The sequence below is a fragment of the Lissotriton helveticus genome, chromosome 1_1, assembly GCF_964261635.1.
Source record: "Lissotriton helveticus chromosome 1_1, aLisHel1.1, whole genome shotgun sequence".
Lineage (NCBI taxonomy): Eukaryota > Metazoa > Chordata > Amphibia > Caudata > Salamandridae > Lissotriton > Lissotriton helveticus.
Genome location: NC_136057.1, coordinates 344495810 through 344515518, shown reverse-complemented (window position 1 = coordinate 344515518; position 19709 = coordinate 344495810). Strand labels below are relative to the sequence as shown.

The following is a 19709-nucleotide window of genomic DNA, read 5'->3' as shown; positions in this document are numbered from 1 at the left end:
CTTATGACCCCTGACTGATAAAGAAAAAAAAGACAGAAAGTGCATTTCAAAAATGAATGCAGACAATTTCATGCAAAGTTCCCTTAAAACTGAAGTCCAGGCCTTTGCAAACTGTTAAAACCAGGAATGGTAGACTGTATTTTTTCTCCAAAAGGTGGCAATCCTAAATGAGCACCAGTATTGAGGCCGCAGTAAGAGGCCAACAGTTGAGTGTAATGTATGTCAGCACTCTCTGAAGCTCTGAGCCCCTGACAGATGGCAGTACAATCCTCTTAGAACGGGGCAGTAGGTTAGTGAACTTCTTTTTCAGGTATTTTGTAGTAGTTTCAATATCTTTTTAGAACTTCTTATTATTTGAAAGTGTGTAATTTTGGATATTGATTTCTGTCAATGCACTTCATTGATTGATTTTTGTTGTGAAAGTGTCACTCTAAGTGTTACTCATGTTGTCACATGTTGCTGTTGATTGTCACTCATAAGTACAGTTAAATCATGAAAATGTGACACATGAGAAGTCAGAATACTTGGCAGCTATGAGTAAGTGCTTGAGACTGAGTGACAGTATAATCTCCAAGTTCCACTTGCTATGCTATAAAATTTGCTTTTTAGGCTACCATGTGGTCATGAAGGGTCAGATTAATGAGATCAAGTTCTGAGCAGCTGCAGTGCCTACCCTCTGTTTCTGAGAACTTAAGTCGCAAAGTCTCTCTCCAGTTAACGCCCTTCCATTTCCCATACTTTGCAGCAGTTTTAAAATCTTCTTAGAGTTTCTTGTTGCTCAAATGGGTGTAATTTCTGATATTTATATGTTTCCCATGTCTTAATTGCTTGATTTCGCTCGCAAGAAAGTGTCACTCATAGTTGTTGAAATGTCACTCATAATTACACTGAAATTATGAAAATGTCACACATAGCAATCTCAAACCTTTAAGGTCATCATCTACTATTTACCGTGCTTTGAAAGTTGATACAATTTGAATATGCGATGAATATGTAATGAAAATGTGCTGTAAAATTCCCCATTTTGGTCTGTCGTTTTCCCAAATTTTCTTAGGGGCCAACCCCCCTAAACCCCCTTATTAGCGGTCAGGCTTGCTCGCTGCGCTCGCTCGCTCGCTACGCGCAACGGGGGCTGGTCTGGCAAAATTTGCCAGGGCTGCTTTCAGTTCCCAGTCCGGCCCTGACAGGAACCCCAAAAAGCTGACGCCACGAAGAAGTTTGTAAGGCTCACTTGTTTTATTGACAGCTTGCTGGCAGAGACCGTGTCTTGGAACATACATCAATGAATAAATACGCCAAACGCATTTCGGGGGTGAAAAGTTCCCTTCTTCAGTGGCGTGTTCATGACGAAGTGAAAGCGCTGTTCTGCGAACACAGTGTAAATACCTACACCTGCCGCATTGGGCGTGGCCATCCTCGTGGCCTTCTGGGTGTTGTAGTGCGCAGATAGTTTTCCCCAGTGGGTGCGCTGTCACAGTCAAAATTAAAAACGTATTGTCCAAGTGGATTGATGCCACTGTTCAAGTGGGGACCTGCCCTGCTTTGTAGGTGCCAATAGGAGCCACGGGTTGGCGCCGCCCTGCAATTTGTCATTTCTTTCACCCCCGAAACGTGTTTGGCGTATTTATTCATTGATGCATGTTCCAAGATAAGGTCTCTGCCAGCTAGCTGTCAATAAAACAAGTGAGCCTTACAAACTTCTTCGTGGCTTCACCCTTTTGGGGTTCCTGTTGTGTGGATGTATTCGGCTTGACCCGGCTGTGAGTAGAAGCCCACCCACTGCTGCGAGGTCCGTGATGCACCAAGCTGGTGCTGCATTATACGGGATTAAAGTTACCCCCACAAATAAAATAGATTGGTTGAGGGCAATAAAATATGTTAACCGATTGGATCGGGCTTCAAAACACAAGATAAATGATATTTGGCTCCCATATGAGAACTGGGAAAAAAAGGAAGAATGAGGTTGTATATGTATATTTTCCAATGATTAGGCCTCTATACCACTCTGCCTAAACACTCCTGTAGAGGTACCTCTCATGGAAAGGTATAACAAAGCCTCCTACGATAAGGGATGTTGAGCGAGGTGAGGAGTGACCCTTTGCAGATTAAAAAGAACAAGAAAACTCCGGTGGGTGCTAATCAAAGGGAGGCCTCCCGAGTGCAAAATATTGTCTTTTGTTAATCTGGGCAAATGAGGACAAAAAAAATGCAGCGAGAGCGAGCTGTGATGTATTTCTTTTGATTATTAGCATTGTGATGTGTGTGTTTGTCTGTGTACACATTCAAGTCTCAAGTGGTTATAATCATCTGATGCATTTAGCATATATATCTTTCTGAAACTTGCATTTAATAGTGTTCATTTCTTGCAGTAGACGTCCAGTATTATTATCTGCTTGTATTTTAGTGTTTTATTCCATGCATTTAACAATTGCATTTGCTCATGTATAAGAGTACTATTATTGCTTGCACAAATATATATATATTCCATATACATTTATATGTTGTTTTCATTTGACATCTGGGAAAGCCTTACTGATGAGTGTTGCAAAAATAAAACCCCACGCTTTATTCTGAAAACTGTCTTTTGATGTACCTCATTTTATGAGAGTGAAATCCCTTTCCAGGTGTTTTTATTGCTTCGATGTGCCTCTGTGTGGGGGTCCGATACTTACTACTATTTGGGAGGGTGAAGCAATACACAGACTGTGCCACTAGCCTAAGAATATGGGGGGCCCAGGGTCAACCTGAGATCCTGATTTACATTTCATAATTTCCTAAACAAATCATCCTCTGATAGAGGACAGAACTCAGAAAGATCAGGTGGGAGACTCCAGTGGCATTATAGGTTCTGCTGTACCGGCATCTCCTGGGAAGGTGGAGCAGAGGTTTTGAATTATTTCGTCGAAGAAAGGGGAGAATTTGGTACAGAGACCTGGTGAGAGAAGGAATGCGGTTTTTGCTGGATCAGGAGAGATGAAGGACTTAACATCATTAAAAACTTCCCTAAGAATTGTTTTCCGTCTCAATCCACCTTGAGAAGTGCTTTCACACGGTATTACGTTTGGGTTTTCGAAAATTTCTGAGAGCTGCCTTATATGATTGTTTTGCATCGGGGTCATAAACCCTTCTCCAGATGCGCTCAAGCTTTTCACAATGGCTTTTCTCCGCTCTTAGAGCAGAAGAGAATCAGGGAGTCGGTGGCTTGGATCTTTTGGTAGTATGTACTTTCAGGAGGGTAAGAAGATCCAAAGACTGGTGATCAATTGACTAAATAGGGTTGCATTGCTGTCAGAATTGCCCGGAAATGCAGTTGGGGTGGAATGGAGAGAAAGGGACAGGGACTCCTTTGACACCTTCTGTCATTCTCTCTTCATTACAGGTGTATTTTTTTTTTTTTTTTTTTTTGGTAAGACATTATTAGCATTTGCCAAACAGACAGTAATTGTGCATCACAGTGAAAGGAAGTAATTCTTGATCAGTCATGGCATCATATTGTGACACAGCTATTCAGCCGACAACCCTCCGGTCCGGCAGCGAACGTTTGATACATTACAGGTGTATTACTAATTTCTGGTTGATTACGAGGGCCCTCAAAATAGAATGGTACAAGGAAGTGGTCTGTCCACACCAGGTGGATACGGTCGCCAGCATGAAATAAGGTGATATTAGAGAAGATTAGGGTCAATATATGGCCTTCTTTATGGGTAGAGGCAGCGATGTGTTGAGTTAAGTTAAGGCCTGCCAAGGTCTGGATCAGTTGGGAAACCTGGGGGCAGTTCAGGATGTCAACATGGATGTTAACGTTTCCCAGAACTGTAAAATTGGCATTTCATAAGGAAAATTGGGCAACAGAATCCCACAGCAGATGTAGATAGCTGTTAGGACAGTCCACGGGCTTATAGATGAACAAGACGAAGAAGGCGAAGGAGGGAGTTAATTTAATACAGAAGTTAAAACCAAGGACAAGGCCTCCCACGTGTCCCTAAAAATTATAGCAAGACCTCCTCTTATCTGGAGGGATGGCCAAGGCAAGGTCCGGATTGGAGCCATCCTTGAGCCAAGTTTCTGTGAGGAATACAAAATTCCATGTGCTGTCCGATAGTAAAAGCAGTTGTGTGCTTGGGCATTAACCTGCAATTAAAGAGGCAGGCTTTGAGGCCTCCCACTCCCAAAGGTAAAGCTGGGGCTGGTTAGGAGGGGGCAACCAACCACGGGCGCTGCCTGAGCCTCCTATATTGCCAACAAACTTTTCTTAATTCAGAGCCAATGGGCCATTGGGTTATGTATGGGTTACACATGCTCTGAGATGTAGATTGATGCCAAAGCAATATTTGTGGTCCACAACTGTAATTTGGATATGTGTTGAATAGTGGATGATACATGCTAACATTTTAATGAAAGAGATTTAATTGATCTAACCCTCTGCAACATCCTACATTCAATATCTTTTATGGTGACACATTCATGCAGAAATGGTTTTGACCTCAGATTAGGCAGGATCAAAATGAAAGTTTTTTTCCCAATAGTGCAAGCATTCCATAGGATTGCTGGGCCCTATGTCCCATCAGTTATGAGTGTGAAAAATAGCAGCAAGTTAAATGGTGTTTCATGAAAATGTGTGGTGTGTGCCTGGAGATCACTAAATAAAGTTAATTGCCCGAGGGAATGAATGAAGTGCATGGAGCTGAGCTTCTGGTTTTATGGTGAGCGCTGTAGACATGAGCCTGTTGGATGTGAAACAGCTTGTGTTTGACTTGTAGAGGCCCCATAGGACTGGATGAGTTGGATGGGGCCAGTCCCACAGCAGTACTGACTTAAGAATGTAGTTTGGCTTCACAACCTGAGAAGTGACTGAAATGTTTCGCCTGCAAGGTAGGAAGATGTGCGAACTATGGGCCTAATTTAGATTTTAGCCTATGGGATACTCCCTCACAAACATGATTATACTACAAGGGTATAATGTTTGATGGCACTTGTATTAGGCTGATGGGATACCTGTAGCGGTATACAACCTTTACAACGAAACTTTTACAACGAACTACCATTAAAACGCAACTTTTACAACGCAAACTATTACAACGCATTGCTCTGGGGGGCGCTCTAGGATAGGGAATAGGTTAATTTACTATCCAATAACCTTCCCTACTATCCACGGGGACTGGAGTTGGAATAGTAACTTAAACTATTCACTATCCAGCGCCCAAAAGCATTATGCGTTGTAATGGTATGCGTTGTAAAACTTACGATGTAAAGGTAGGCGTTGTAAAGGTAGGCGTTGTAACGTCATACATCCCCTGTAGCTTTTGTGACGTAGTATTCATCTGCCAAACTCTAAATCAGGCCCTATGTCTGGTACTCTGGGCAAACCTATGAATGGCTACAGTCAAAGGCTACAAGTATATTTTCTGTATGAGAAGGAAGAGGGCAGAGCAATGTTGGACCTCTAAGGTTACAGTCTGGTGGGAGGTTGAGGAAAGAGGCAAGTCCCTGTAAATGAAAGCACAGATAATACCTGCTGCATCAGACATTCTTTAAAACATAACACACATGTATCAGAATAAGACTTGCAATGGATGCCACAGTACCTTTAAAGTGTATCTGGTACTGCTGATCTCCAGCCTGAAATGGGATTACTGCTTTCTTATCAGTGAGGTAGATTTTCTCCAGATCTGCCGATGTTATTGCGGCTTTTTCCATTCCACCCTACAGAATCAAGAGGATAAATAAGTCAGTAAAACTTACATTTGGAGAATTGAAGTAGTCAGATGCATGAAAACTAATTGAGAGGCCCCTATGTCTTAAATCGGATCCGGAAGTCTGTTGTTCATTGTTCTGCAAAAGTCAACTTAAGTCCATCTGCTAAAAGAGCAAATGATTTTCTGCCTCTTTCTCCAAATCAGTCCTGCAACCTGATTTATCTGAACAGAATGGTCTTTGATAGAGCCCCTTTGTGCAGCAAATGAGGAGCCTTTCTTTCCTACATTTTCTCCTTTTCACATAGTACAACTTCCCCTCACATCCATCTTTATCTACGTAGGTCACTCACATGCTGTCCATACTCAATCCACTGTCCATGTTCATTTTTCCAGAGCCAGACCCACTCTGTCGTCATCTGGTGGTTGAGAAGTTGGGTCAGAGAAGTAGCTGTGGAGAGCCATGGAACTTGATAGAAATAACTCATTCCCTCAAAATCTATATCACGACGTCCCGAACTATATGAGAAAGAAATTGGAATTACACATAACATGCTATATATATATGGACTGTGGGTCAAAGTTGGAGATGCATTCATAGACAATTACATTACAGCTCTGCGATTAAATAACTTACCCATACTGTATATTAGGTCAAAGACTGATTACACAGCAGCAGGCTGACAACCAACACCTTAGCAGCTCATCCAAGAAACCTACTTAGCTTGAACAGGAGCCACTCAACATAGCAAGGTCATGAAAGATCCTGTAGCCAGCTTAGCACAACATCCCAAGCCTTCACACATAGTGGGGCCAGATGACTCTTGGGCTCCAACTGTGAGTACTTCCCCATCATGGAATAACAGCCCCTTTGACCACTCTGGTGCGTCAACTGATCCAACAGTTTTATCACACTGCAGCAGCTAACACTTGTTTACCTGATATTCACCAATTCCCTCAGGAAGAATGTAGCACTGGGGTGCTGGATAAAAGTGTACAAATATTGGGCCCAATTCACAAAAGTAATCTGAGACAAAATCCTAAAGTTACGACTTTCGGTATTTACAAAAGGCATTTAGGATTAGTAAAGTTAGGAATTTGTCTTAAATTTGTCTTAGGTTTTGGCCTTAACACAAAATCCTAACTTAAGTTAAACTCTTTTAAACCAATTAGTAATAGGGTATTTAGAAAAAACATTAAAATCATTTAAAAATGTGCTCAATAAAGCTAATGGGCTGGGATGCAAGGGTTATAGCGGTAATGGGTTGGGATATGTATTAATACTTGAGTATTTACTGTGATAACTGAGTATTACTTTTGAACCACTACTATTACATATTTGGACTCATACATAATTGTAATTTAAAAGTTGGCAACACATGTAGATCATGTTTAGCATTTTTAGGTAATAGTGCACCTTTTAGCATTAATTTGTAAAAATAGAACACAATTTAACAACTTTATTATGAATGAAAAAAAAATACTATATTTTTTTTAAATCTGGGGAAATCTGTAAAAATACTTATAAATATAACTTATTTTACAAAAACATAAAACATATTTTAAGTATACCATAACGGACGGACATATATATATATATATATATATATATATATATATATATATATATATATATATATGCATATATATATATATATATATATATATATATATATATATATATATATATATATATATATATATATATATATATATTTTAACATTGTCCCACAGTATCCTATTGACTTCAATGGGAGTAATTGTCCTTTATTTTTACTTTCCAGCTTGATGTAAATGGTGTTGCATCTGTTTCTACAGTCAGTGGAATGTCACAGTTAGATCAGCTGCACGGAGGAGCTGCAGTCAGGTAAGAAAAATGTACGTTACTGCTTTAAACATATTGGTAGCTAAATTTATTGTAAGGAGAAAGGGGGGGAGGTAGATAGATGATGTACATTAAAAAACATGTATGCTATTGTGTTTTTTAACCACTTTTACAGCCCCATGCAGGTTGATTTTGTTTGTGTACATCGATACAATTGCTAATTTTCAATGTAGGTTAAAAAAAGTTGTACAAAAATCATGATTACAACTTTTTTAAACCTATTTGAAATAAAAGCAATATTTTAAATCTTTAGCCCATTTTTTTATCATTTTGCTTTTTTAGAAGAAAAGGACCACCCCCATGAAGTAAAAACTCAGGATTTCAGTATGGATTGCTGTTGGATTTTTTGGGGATATCGTTTTGGGAATTGTATGCTTTTTCACAGTTTTTTTACACTGAACTTTTTTTATGAATTTGATATTTTTAATATTTTTATTTCTTTGTGGACTTCCAAGTAATAGAATATAGGAGAAGGTTTGTTTAAAAAAAAAATTACGTGTAGGGTTTTATCTGGATTTGAATGTAGCTGTTTGGATTGTTGGATTACTTGGGACTCTTTTTTTTTTTTTGTAAACAAACTTTATTGCCTTTTACATATCAGTCAGCCGTTTCGCTGGTGGTGGTACAGGCAAGTGCATAGCATTCTCATGAGTAGTATATCACATTCCATATTCTGCTGATACATTTCTGCATTATTCTTGATTCCATCTGTCTCATCTTTTGCCGAGCAAAGGTTCTTCTATGCAGGATCCGATTTCCCCTCATCCTCCTGATCCCCCAACAAGATAACTAACACTCAACCCCGGCCCCGTACTGCTGTCTCCTAACTTCATCTATTGATCGCAGTAATTCATTTCCACTGTACCTTACGGTGTGCTTGCTTTTCTCAGTCCTCTTTTTTCCAGGTCCAGGCCCTCCCTTGTCTAAGGGTATTATGTGTCTCCATCTCTCGGGATCTGCATATTAACCCATCCTGATCTTGCCTCTGGGGGTTCTACTGCTGTGACGGTCTCTCAGGAGTGGAGGCCTCATATTCCAGGCCACCGCTTTTCAGTTCTTCCATCTAAATCTCTTTCTATCTTGCCTACCCCCCATCTCGCATCACGAAGCAAGACCCTGCCCTGGCATCCAGCCCATTTCACCAGCTTTTGCCTCCATCTGTTAACATTGGGGCCAATGGAGTCTTCCATCTGCTAGTGATTTCTCGCTTCGCAAGTATGAAGGCGAGATCTTGGAACCTGTCCGTGGTCTTAGTTTTCGTGGTGTGTAGGAACAGGCTGAGCAGGACATGCGCCAGTGTACATGGGATTACCCTTCCCGTTATCCTAGCTGTCTACCGAGTCACTTCCTGCTAGTAGTACATCAAAGATTGGCAGCTCCATATCATGTGAATGAATATCGCCCCTTGTGCATTGCATATCGGGCACTTGGCGTCCTCGCTAGTAAAGTGGCCAATAATACGTTCTGGGGTCATGTATGCTCAGTGAAGTATTTAAAAGCTAATCAGGCTGAAATCTGTGTTTCGGGATACTTTGATTGTCCGTACCAGTATGTTCTCCCAGTCTTTGTCTTCCAGTGGTCTGTCAATGTCTTCCACCCATTGGTTTCTCAACCGGTCCAGTGGCTGTATGGAGTCTCGCTCACAACAAAAATCTTTCAAAGAAGGGGGTCTAAGGGAAAATTTAGAGACCAACACCGATTCAGTCCCTATATACACTATTGAAATAAACCACAAAAAATCAGTGGGTATGATTTAAGCTTGATAAACTCTGCAACACTAACAGTAACAATTATTAAACCCCTCTTAGACGGAGGAGGAGTCCTTAATTGAGGACGGAATCCCATCACCCTCCAAGGAGGCATGCTTTATCATCTAGGACCTCCTCTTAGTTGCAAAACCTAGTGCAACCAAGGGCTAACCCCTATCCCTAGGAGGGAGGAACTCAGGGATGTTTTAGGTGGTCAAACAATAGGATAAACTAAATCTACTAAAGATGAGGCAATGAAGATGTTAATAAGGTGATGGTTGCAGTGCGTGCAGTGTTAAAGTGAAAAGTGATTTAAAATTGGCTACCAGGGAGAAACACACATTTATTTTGATCTGACCTGGTGTCAATATTAAAACCAGTGCATATGCAGCTTAAACCAAATAACTGCATTAGTCCGAAAAAACAGGTCTACATGTTTCAGCCTTTTTAGATCAAAATTTGATCATGGCATTCCTCAGGACCTAGATAAGTTATCCCTACTGCAAAATAAGAAGAAATAAATATACACAAGTTCCTCAAGTTATGTGGTTGGATAGGATACAACCTACATTGTCCTGTGGTTTCAATCTTAGTTTGAGATTTCACAGGATTTTGCCAAAACCTGGAAGAGAAACAGAGACATGTACTAACATTGAAATTGGGACACAGTGAAATCAGGGTGTAAAAAATAAATAATAATAAATACTGCAGTGTAATATTCAGCGATGATACAGATGTTACATCAATAGATACCTATATGTGTATCTTGTACTTAAATCATGTATAATATTTATATATGTAAAAGTATATGCTTACCCATTATTGTATTATTTCTTTTTTCCGCACTTATACTGATTTCACTGTGTCACAATTTCAATGTCAGTATATGTCTCTGTATCGCTGAAACATGTAGACCTGCTTTTTATGACTAATGCAGGTATTTGGTTTAAGCTGCATACACCCTGGTTTTAATATTGACACCAGGTCAGATCAGAATATATGTGTGTTTCTCCCTGGTAGCCAATTTCAAATCACTTTTCACTTTAAGACTGCACGCACTGCAACCATCACCTTAAACACATCTTCCTTGCCTCATCTCTAGTGGATTTAGTGAATCCTATTGTTTGACCACCCAAAACATCCCTGAGCTCCTCCCTCTTAGGCAGGGGGTTGTAGCCATTTGTTGCACTAGGTGTTGCACCTATGTATGTATGGAGTCTCTCCCTATGGCCCTGTAGAGGCATGCAACAGCTTTTAAGGTCCCCCCACCTAGGCTTATGTATTCACAAGTGGAATGTCGTGGCAGTTTAGTCGTGCCCGTGCCCCAATGTCGCCTCATGGCACCCGTAACGGCCCTGTGGATTAGGAAGTGTCCTTGTGGGATGTCCCATTCGGTGCTGAATTCCTCAGAGGAGAGTAGCTCCCAGTCCTGGTATAGATCTCCTACCTTTGAGGATTACTTGGGACTCTTGGTTACAGATTTTATGGAATATCACCAAGAGTCCAAAAAAGAAGACAACTACAAGTAAGAACGCAAACTTTCCTTTAATTTCATTTTAAACATTTGAAAAATGCTAATTTAATTTGATTATGTAGTCAAAACAATTTTAGAGGGTATTATTTAATGTTAGTAGTGTGAGATATATGCAATATTATCTAGGTAGTCTGAAGCTCCCATCAATGGAAACTGATGCATCTTTGCCAATTACCCCCTTCTATCAGCCATTGTGCTACTGCACTCACCCTCACTGTCAGGAAGCAATAGGCCCAGGTGTGCTGGCTGGGCGAGGTGGGAGGAGTACTCCCTGTACTGATCACAAATCCCAGCTGGCCTTCCACTCCAAACTCCATCCCCCTCTGTCAGCCATCTTAATACTCATCCTCACTGACAGGGAGTCATGGATCAAGGGGGGAGGTGGTAGAAATGACCAGACATACCTGCAGGCATTCCACTCAATCCCTATCTTGCTACTGCACTCACCCTCACTGGCAGGCGACAATAGGCCCAGTTGGGCTGGCAGGGCTGGGGGAAAGGGGTACTCACTGCACTGACCACAAATCCCAGCAGGTCTGCTAACTCCATCCTCTTCTGTCAGCCATCTTGCAACTACACTCACCCTCACTCGCAGGAAGTCATTGGCCAAGGAGGGGGTTAGAAAAGACCACACATCCCAGCAGGCCTGCCACTCCAAACTCTATCCCCCTCTGTCAGCTATCTAGCTATTACATTCACACTCACTGTCTGAAAGCAATATGCCCAGGTGGACTGGCTGAGATGGGTGGGAAGAGTACTCACTGCACTGACCACAAAACCCAGCAGGTCTTCCACTCCTAACTCCATCCACCTCTGTCAGTCATCTTGCTACTTAACTCACCCTCACTGGCAGGAAGTCATTGGTCAAGTGGGGGGAGGGGAGGGGAGGAGGAGAGGTAGAAAAGACCACACATGCCAGCAGGTCTTCTAATACAAGCTCACAGAAACAGTCACTTGTGATATACCCCCAAAACCATTTACCTCCCATCTCACTACGGAGTGTGAGGTAAAATTCACTGAGTTATGTATACACAATGCTTTGCACATACACGGATGCCTACTCATGCTGGGGTAACACAGTCTCTTGAATAGAAAAAAATGAGACCATCACTCACAGCATGTTTACATTATATGGGACTATACACTAACTGCTCACGGTTAGGCTGTTACTTCAATGTGTCTGGTGAGACGTAGACCATGCATAGCACACACAAATAACAAATAACATTATGTATTTATTTATTTATTTATTTATTTTAAAGGTTTTATATAGCGCTGGGTATCAGAGCACTTTAAATAAGTATCAGACCATAGTTGCAGGTTACATCGTTACAAAGGTTTCACAGATATTAGAGCAAGGCAACATAGTTACATGTAAGGTCGAGACAAACAAAAAAGGCATTAACAATCAACAAGTATGTATTACATGCAATTTTAGTAGATGTTGAGCTCACTAATTCTCAAGTGTCATCTACAGAGTGTCAGGTACAAGTCAATGTCAGTAGACGTTACAAACCAATTTGAGAACATGATTATATCAGCACAGATGTGGAGCAAGACCATAATCCAGTATGATTAAGTTGTATTGTCTATGCCAAATAAAGGTTAACATCATGGGGACAGGTGACAAATCATCCAGGCATATTCTCAATGGGTACCAGTTAAGGTATAGCAAAGAAAACCGCCAGGCTCAGACTCCAACCTTGAATGAGCTCCCTGGCGAAGAAGACTCTTCCTTACCCTTGGAAAGGGGAGGAAGAACCTGGCCCATCAGGTTTGACTCAGCAGACGGCACAAGCACATCCAGCTGTACCCACGGCAACAACTCGCACCTCAGCTACCAACACCCAGCTGACCCCTACCACAACAGCTGCACCATCAACGATGGGCAACAACACCATGATGGCTGCACAATCCACTCTGCAGTTAATTGACACAAACTCAGTCAATGAGGAAGGAGGGTCTGCTTTGACTGTGCAGACACATTGGCCAGAATGTGTGGGTAGGGGTGGTGAGAGGAGACGTGTGGATCCCCGTCGCCAAACAGCTGGCGCCACTGATCCCCAAGCCAATCTCTCTCGGGTACTTAATGCCTATCAAGGGGAACCAGAGAGCAATGGGCAAGGTTTCTGAACACATCTGGAACATTGAACAACTACAGGCCTCCCAAGACCAAAGACCCGAGCATTTCAATGATCAAATGGACGAGGCCATAGGGGTGCTGAGGGACATCTGTTCCATCCTCCGCCAGGCATTTTCATACACAAGTGCCCCTCCCTGTGTGATGTCTCCAGCTGTGCCCTCAATATCTGCACAAGCCACAGTGAAGGACGCTGAGTCTGAGGGAGAATCCTCAGTACTCCAGGAGCCTGCAGTTGTTGTCCCCCGCACCAAACATTGGGTGGGTCATCTGGAGAAAGATACGGGAGGCAACGCACAAGCCCCAGTCAGTAAAACAAAGGCGCATCTGATATCAATCAATATATCAATAGCTTTATTTCGATAACATGTATCATAAAAGCATTGTTCGACAGTTGTACCAAAGATAAAAACATGTACTCGATGGTGATGGATCTTTGAATACAGAAATTCGCAAAAAATGTGCTGGCACAGCATTTTTGGCATTGTTATATTACAAAGGATAAAACAGTTATCGTTAAAACCATTTATATAAAAAGTGTGCATGCATGTTTCTACGAATTCATTCCATAGCATGTACATATTGGTTAAAAGAGAAGTCTAAAAAAAATGGTAAAAAAGAACACAGTTCTTTTTTACCATTTTCTTACTCTCACTCCCTTCTTATTACTACTATTTTCTGTTCATTTTTTACCTTTGTCTTTCTATCTCTCTTGATTCGCTCCATGCTAGATAAAGGATTATCAATAACAGTAATGACAATAATGACGACTGGATTCAATTAGACTATTCCTCACTGATCATTACAGAGACATGCGTAATTCAAGTACACTGGAAGACTTGGACACGATGGCTTGATTACAATTCAAATTCTGTACCCTTACTGGTTTGGTTATCCATTGCATTTATTCGACTACAATGGACTGCCTGAAACACCTTTTCAATGTCTTCTAGCTACGGTGTGTATGATGTACCTGTACACCTCTGTCCTTTCTTATCATTTATTTTGAGTTTGAAAAGAAAATCAATAAAGTTCTTTGAAAACTAAAAGAACACAGTTCATCACAGCAGTATTTATATAAAGTGCAGGTGCTTTTGTCCATCTGAAGAGACATTCTAGATTTGTGGTCACATCCCGATGTAATCTGTGATTTAGTGAATGCAGCATCGCATAGCTTTTTGACTGCTTCCGGTGTCACACAAGGCCTATGGTTAGGTCACACCATGCAGGGCTGTATGCCTATCTAACCAAGGGGAACAGCCATTACAACGCGGTTTTTACAACGCGTTGCTATGGCATCGCATGAGTTTCAACGCATGCGATGCTACAACGCGTGGTAAAAACCATGCATTTATAACAAAGAAATATCTGTGGGTCAGTGAGAGGATAACGGTTCCACTGTGTATACAGGAGTGTGACTAAAGAAGTAATTAATGTAAAATGTACAATAAACAGCACTCAATTTCTGAATTGAAAAGAAAATGCTCATCAGTTCCCATACGGTACCTCCCTATTCATCATCTGGGCTCTCCTTACCCAGGAGAGAGAGTCGTCTGTCACTAGATATTGTTATGACAGACAAACAACTCAAGATGGATGAAAGAGTTGTGTGGTGGGTGACCGAAAAAGTTAGTGCATCTGGGTAACTGAATTGCAGTGCTTAGATGTGTGGTGAAAAGAAATGATTTGGGGCCAGATGTAGGTAGCCAAATACCGGTCGGTAACGGCCCAAAATCAGTAAAATCGGCCGTTACCGACCGGTATTGAGAAAAAGAGATGTAGGTGTCAAAAATATACCGATTCGGTAAATATGAATCGGTAAAATACCGATTCTGTATTTTCCGAATACATATTTACCGAATCGGTATTTACCGATACCTTATTTACCGAGTCCTTATTCACCGAATCGGTAAATAAGAAATCGGAAAAAAAGCCCATCGAGATGTAGGAAAGGCCAAAAATACCGAATTCAATAAAATTCGGTATTTAAGAGTCGGTATTTACCATGGACTGAAAGCAGGTGGTAACCATGTGCAGGCTATAAAAATGGGCCCAAAATGCAACAGTGTTGCAAAAATGGCGGCACTCTATGTGATTGCGAGGTGGCGAAGGCTACAGGCTGCAGGTCTGAGGGTATGGCAAAGGGAGGAGCAGGTATACAGGCAGAGGATCACTCTGTTCCAATTGACTGAGCCTGAGATACTCCAGAGGTACAGGCTGCACCCCAGAACCATCATGGACCTAATAAGGGACCTCCACCCATACCTGGATCACCCAACACCCAGGGCCCACGCCATCCCACCCCATGTCCAGGTGCTGTGTAGCTTACACCTGCTGGCCTCTGGGAGCTACCAGAGTGTGATAGCTGCAGTAGGAGGTGTATCCCAGAGCTGTCTGTCCCGTTTTTTCAGGAAGTTTCTGGATGCCATGACGCAGAGAATGGGACATTACATCCGGTTCCCTGACACACCTGCGGAACTTGCAAAAACAAAAACTGATTTTTATGGACTGGCACACTTCCCGCATGTGATAGGCTGCATAGATGGCACCCACATTCCCCTATGCCCACCTGCAGCCACCGAACACATATACAGAAACCGTAAGTCTACGCACTCCATCAATGTGCAGGTGATATGCAATGCAGGCAACATCATCACCGACACAGTGGCCAAATTTCCTGGGAGCACGCACGACTCCTACATTTTCCAGAACAGCGGAATATACACACGCCTAGTTGCTGGAGATTTTGGAGATGGATATCTGCTAGGTAAATACGTGTACACACCCTGTAATGAATGGCAGCTAAATGTGCAATGTGATTGTAACTCATGTACCTCTCATTCCCTCCCAGGTGATAGTGCATATGCCCTGCGTTCCTTTGTGCTCACACCGTACCTCAACCCAACCAACAGAGCCAAAAGGCGATACAATGTGGCACACAGGTCTACTCGCAATGTAGTGGAGCGAACATTTGGACTCCTCAAGAGCAGGTTCCGCTGCCTCCACAAGAGTGGAGGTGCTCGACAGTACACCCCCATCCTGTGTTGCAATATAATAGTGACCTGTGCCATTTTGAACAATCTTGCTACCAAGGAAGGCACAGAGATGGAGTTGACACATCACGAGAACATCGATGATGACCAAGAACATGCAGAGCCCCAGGCAACAGGACCAGGAGCACTAGATGGTAGATTGAGACGGACAGAAATTACACGTCGATATTTCTAGGTAATGTATGACACATAGGCAGGTGTAGTGTTTTACAAGTGTAGTTTAATCTTCACTACATCATCATTGTCACATCGGAAAAGGCTTCATTAATCAAAGTCAATGTCTCTGGCTGCTCCTGCTCAGTTGCCGTCACTGTGTGCAGTTGAGTCAATCTGCAGCATAGGTCAGTGCTTCCGTCCACGCACTACATTGCGCGATTGTTGTGCCTTGCTTTCAGATTCCCTGCTGGGGCCTGACTCAGCATGGCTGCGCCTGCCGCTCCTGCGCACCTCCGGAACTGGTGTGCTGGAGCCACTCCTGCTGGTTGACCCCTCTGTCTCCTCCACACCCGTATCACCAGCATTGCCTGTGTTAGTGTTGAGCATCTGCTCCATCGCAGAGGTCACTCTTCCCATGCCCCGTGTCAAGTCTGTGCAGAAGTGCACTATTGCATCCTGCATGGAAATAGAGCGTCAGCACAGTAGTGACGTACTTGTAGCAAATCTGTTCATTGCCTTTGTTTGTTGGCGCATATACTGTCGATCCCTGCCACGCTGTAGATGGTCGCTGTCCAACTTATCCGACAGTACTCCCATGTATGTGGAGATGTCTGTAATCCTCTTTGCAATTTGGTCCAGACTCGATGCAATGTGGCCTATGCCCTTGTCGGTCATTTTACTGTTCATGCAGCGAACCTGCCTATGCATGGCTAACAGTGCTTTGGCCTGCTGGCGCTGTACCTTCACCATTGTGCCCTCCAGGCCACAGAAGACGCTCTCCCCTTCCGGCCCCTCCCCACCCTCACGTGCCCTCCTGCCAAGTACACTTGTTGCGCGCAGCGCCTGCTGCAATCGGTGGTCTAGCCCTGTCAGCCACAGGTGCAATTTTCTTGGGGACATCATCCTCACCCTCCGATTCAGAGGTTTTCAGGATCCTCTGAGGGGGCTCCTCATTCCTCCTTGCCCCTCCCGGCATGGACACCCTGGACATTGCTATGGGTGTGTTTGACAGGTCAGGAGATCCAAACAACAGAGGGGAAAGTGGGACAGGTGTTGTGGGTCGGTCTGGTGATGAGGCTTCCTGGGTGGTGTCGTTGCCTCCTTCGACCGCGCTGTGACCAGATTGTCTCTTCTCTTTCTCCCCTCTCGTAGTTGCTGGTGCCCTCTCCTCCCTTGGTGGTGCTGAACTGCGTGAGGACTCTCCTGTGGAATGAAATTGACATAGGGTCAATGTTGTTGTTCATCTGTGTGTAGTTCTTAAATAAATAGTCTACACACCTTTGCCCAGTGCACATTGTGTGTTTGGTGATGTGTGTGGCATGCCTTCCAGAGTCATGTGGTGGATGGTTTGCATCTATGTATTCATGACTACGTCTACCATGATGCATTGCTGCTACCAAGTATGAGCTGTTATGCAGTGTGATGATTCTACACAGTGGGGTACGGGGTCAGGTTGATGGTTGTGGATAAGGGTACATGCCTTTTACCTTGTTTCTTTGTAGCTTTTGCTGTACTGTCCAGGTCTCCTGGCTCCATGGTGGTTTCCACTAGCTCCTCAATCGCTGTCAGCTTTGGTGCTTTGCTCCTGCCACCTCCAGTCACACCAGCATCCTTTTTCTGGGCTGCAATCTTTTTTTTTGTTACAATGCGCAGGTCGTACCACCGCTTTTTTATGTCCTGAATCTCCCGGTGGGTCACACCAATGGCATTCACTTTGCCCTGTATGGAAATCCAAATGTTCCTCTTCACAGTCTCTGCAACATGCAGAGACTGTCTCCCGAAAATTTGGCTGTAGTGGCTTACAATTTCCTCTACAGCCACCTGCAGTTCCTCTGGGCTGAACTTGATCTTCATTTTTCTCTCCCCACCATCCTTTTGGCCTTCATGTGACTCCATTCTGTAGCACTGCTTGCCCGTGGATGCTCTGCTCCTCTCACCTCTGCTAAATTGTTTGTTCTGTTGGTTTGCACCTGCATGGGTGTGGCCACTCCCAGGTACTGGGGTGGGGTGCTTCAATCTGATTGGTTGGATTCTCAGGGCCTTGGTTGTGGGGTGTGTAGGGTGTCCCTGATTGGTTGGCAGGCTCACATGGCGTTTTTCAAACTTCTGATTCGGTAATTGCCGATTCGGTAATTACCGATTCGGATGATTCCGAATCGGATTTATCCGATTCTATGAATCCCATTCATTCCTATGGGCCAGGAGGCCCATAGGAATGCTTGGGTTTCACCGACTCAGAATTTACCGACTCGGAATTGTCCGATTCGGTAATTACCGATTTGGGTTACCGAGTCATACCGAATCGGTAACTTTTACCTAATTTTTACCTACATACCATTTACAGATTCAGAAATACTGATTCGGTATGAGTCGGTATTTATGAATCGGTAAATGGAAATTAACTACATCTGGCCCTTGGTGTTATAAAATTGGGTAGAAATTGAGTAGAGGTGAACAATTTTAATGATTTCTCTCAATTCTCCCAACATTAAAAGTGTGTAATAAACTGGCAGATTTAACAAAATATCAGCATGCAAATAGGGTCAACATGTTTCAGCATCTGTGACTATAGATACGCCACTGCTTTCTTCAGGACCTAGATTTAACAGCTACTGCAAAAAATTAAGAAAAATATCACCTGTATAATTTCAGGTCTTACTCAGTCTCCTCCAAACGGGCTAAGGAAGAAGTTACGCCCAAACAGGAAATGCAGGGAACCACAAAGAAATAAAACAGTTTGACCATTAACATTTTGATCAACCATTGAGTGTCGTTAACACAGCATGTCTAAAGAATATGGTATTTAATTCCATTATTCCAATCGAAGTTTGCTTACCTATTTGGTAGGAGAAAATTGCATCACCCCACCTGGCACCAGCTCAGGTGTGTGGAGCACCACTCTGGTGAAGAAACAAGACAAAACAAACAAAACTCACATTCACAAATCACAGGTAAGTAGATCATTATGTGGAAGGATGGTCTTTACTGATCTTACAGCCTAAGGACGCCTATCTTATTGCACAGTCCACTGGTGGCCACTCTTAGGAATTAATCAGCCCCATTCGTTATTGTTATCAAGTAACTAAAAATAAATATGAAGATCAAAATCAACTTTTTTAGCATCGAGCTACACTCGTCTTTACGGTGCAGTGACGAGAAGGTATGGGAATTCAAACCTTCAATACGACCAGAACTCGTTGTGTAAAAATGCAAATGCCATTCCTCTGAGCTAACTCCCTTTGAAAAGGGCCCTGTTGCCAGGAAAACTATAAAAGGCCATGGTGCCAAGAGAACAAAGAGCCATGATCTAGCGCTGTAAGGATGGAGTTCTCTCTACTCATGGCGATCCTGAGCTCGGGCCATGCATACCATTACATCGCATGCGCTTTTACAACGCAAGCGATGTAATGAGTAATGACGGCGGTGGTGGCTATCTAAGAGTAGTGTTGTAGTGTTTGTGTAGTGTAGTGTATTAGGGTTTAGGGTACTGTTGTAGTGAT

General features: G+C 42.8%; 1 protein-coding gene across 1 annotated transcript in view; it reads right to left on the bottom strand.

Annotated features, from left to right (window-relative positions):
* Positions 1-19709, bottom strand: part of LOC144807650 (protein mono-ADP-ribosyltransferase PARP12-like) — a 748495-nt gene that overhangs the window by 237718 nt on the left and 491068 nt on the right. The window contains exons 5-6 of the mRNA XM_078673273.1: positions 6047-6212; positions 5586-5703 (exon numbers count right to left, since the gene is read on the bottom strand). Of these exons, the coding sequence (XP_078529399.1) occupies positions 5586-5703; positions 6047-6212 (284 nt within the window). The remainder of the gene's footprint in view (positions 1-5585; positions 5704-6046; positions 6213-19709) is intronic.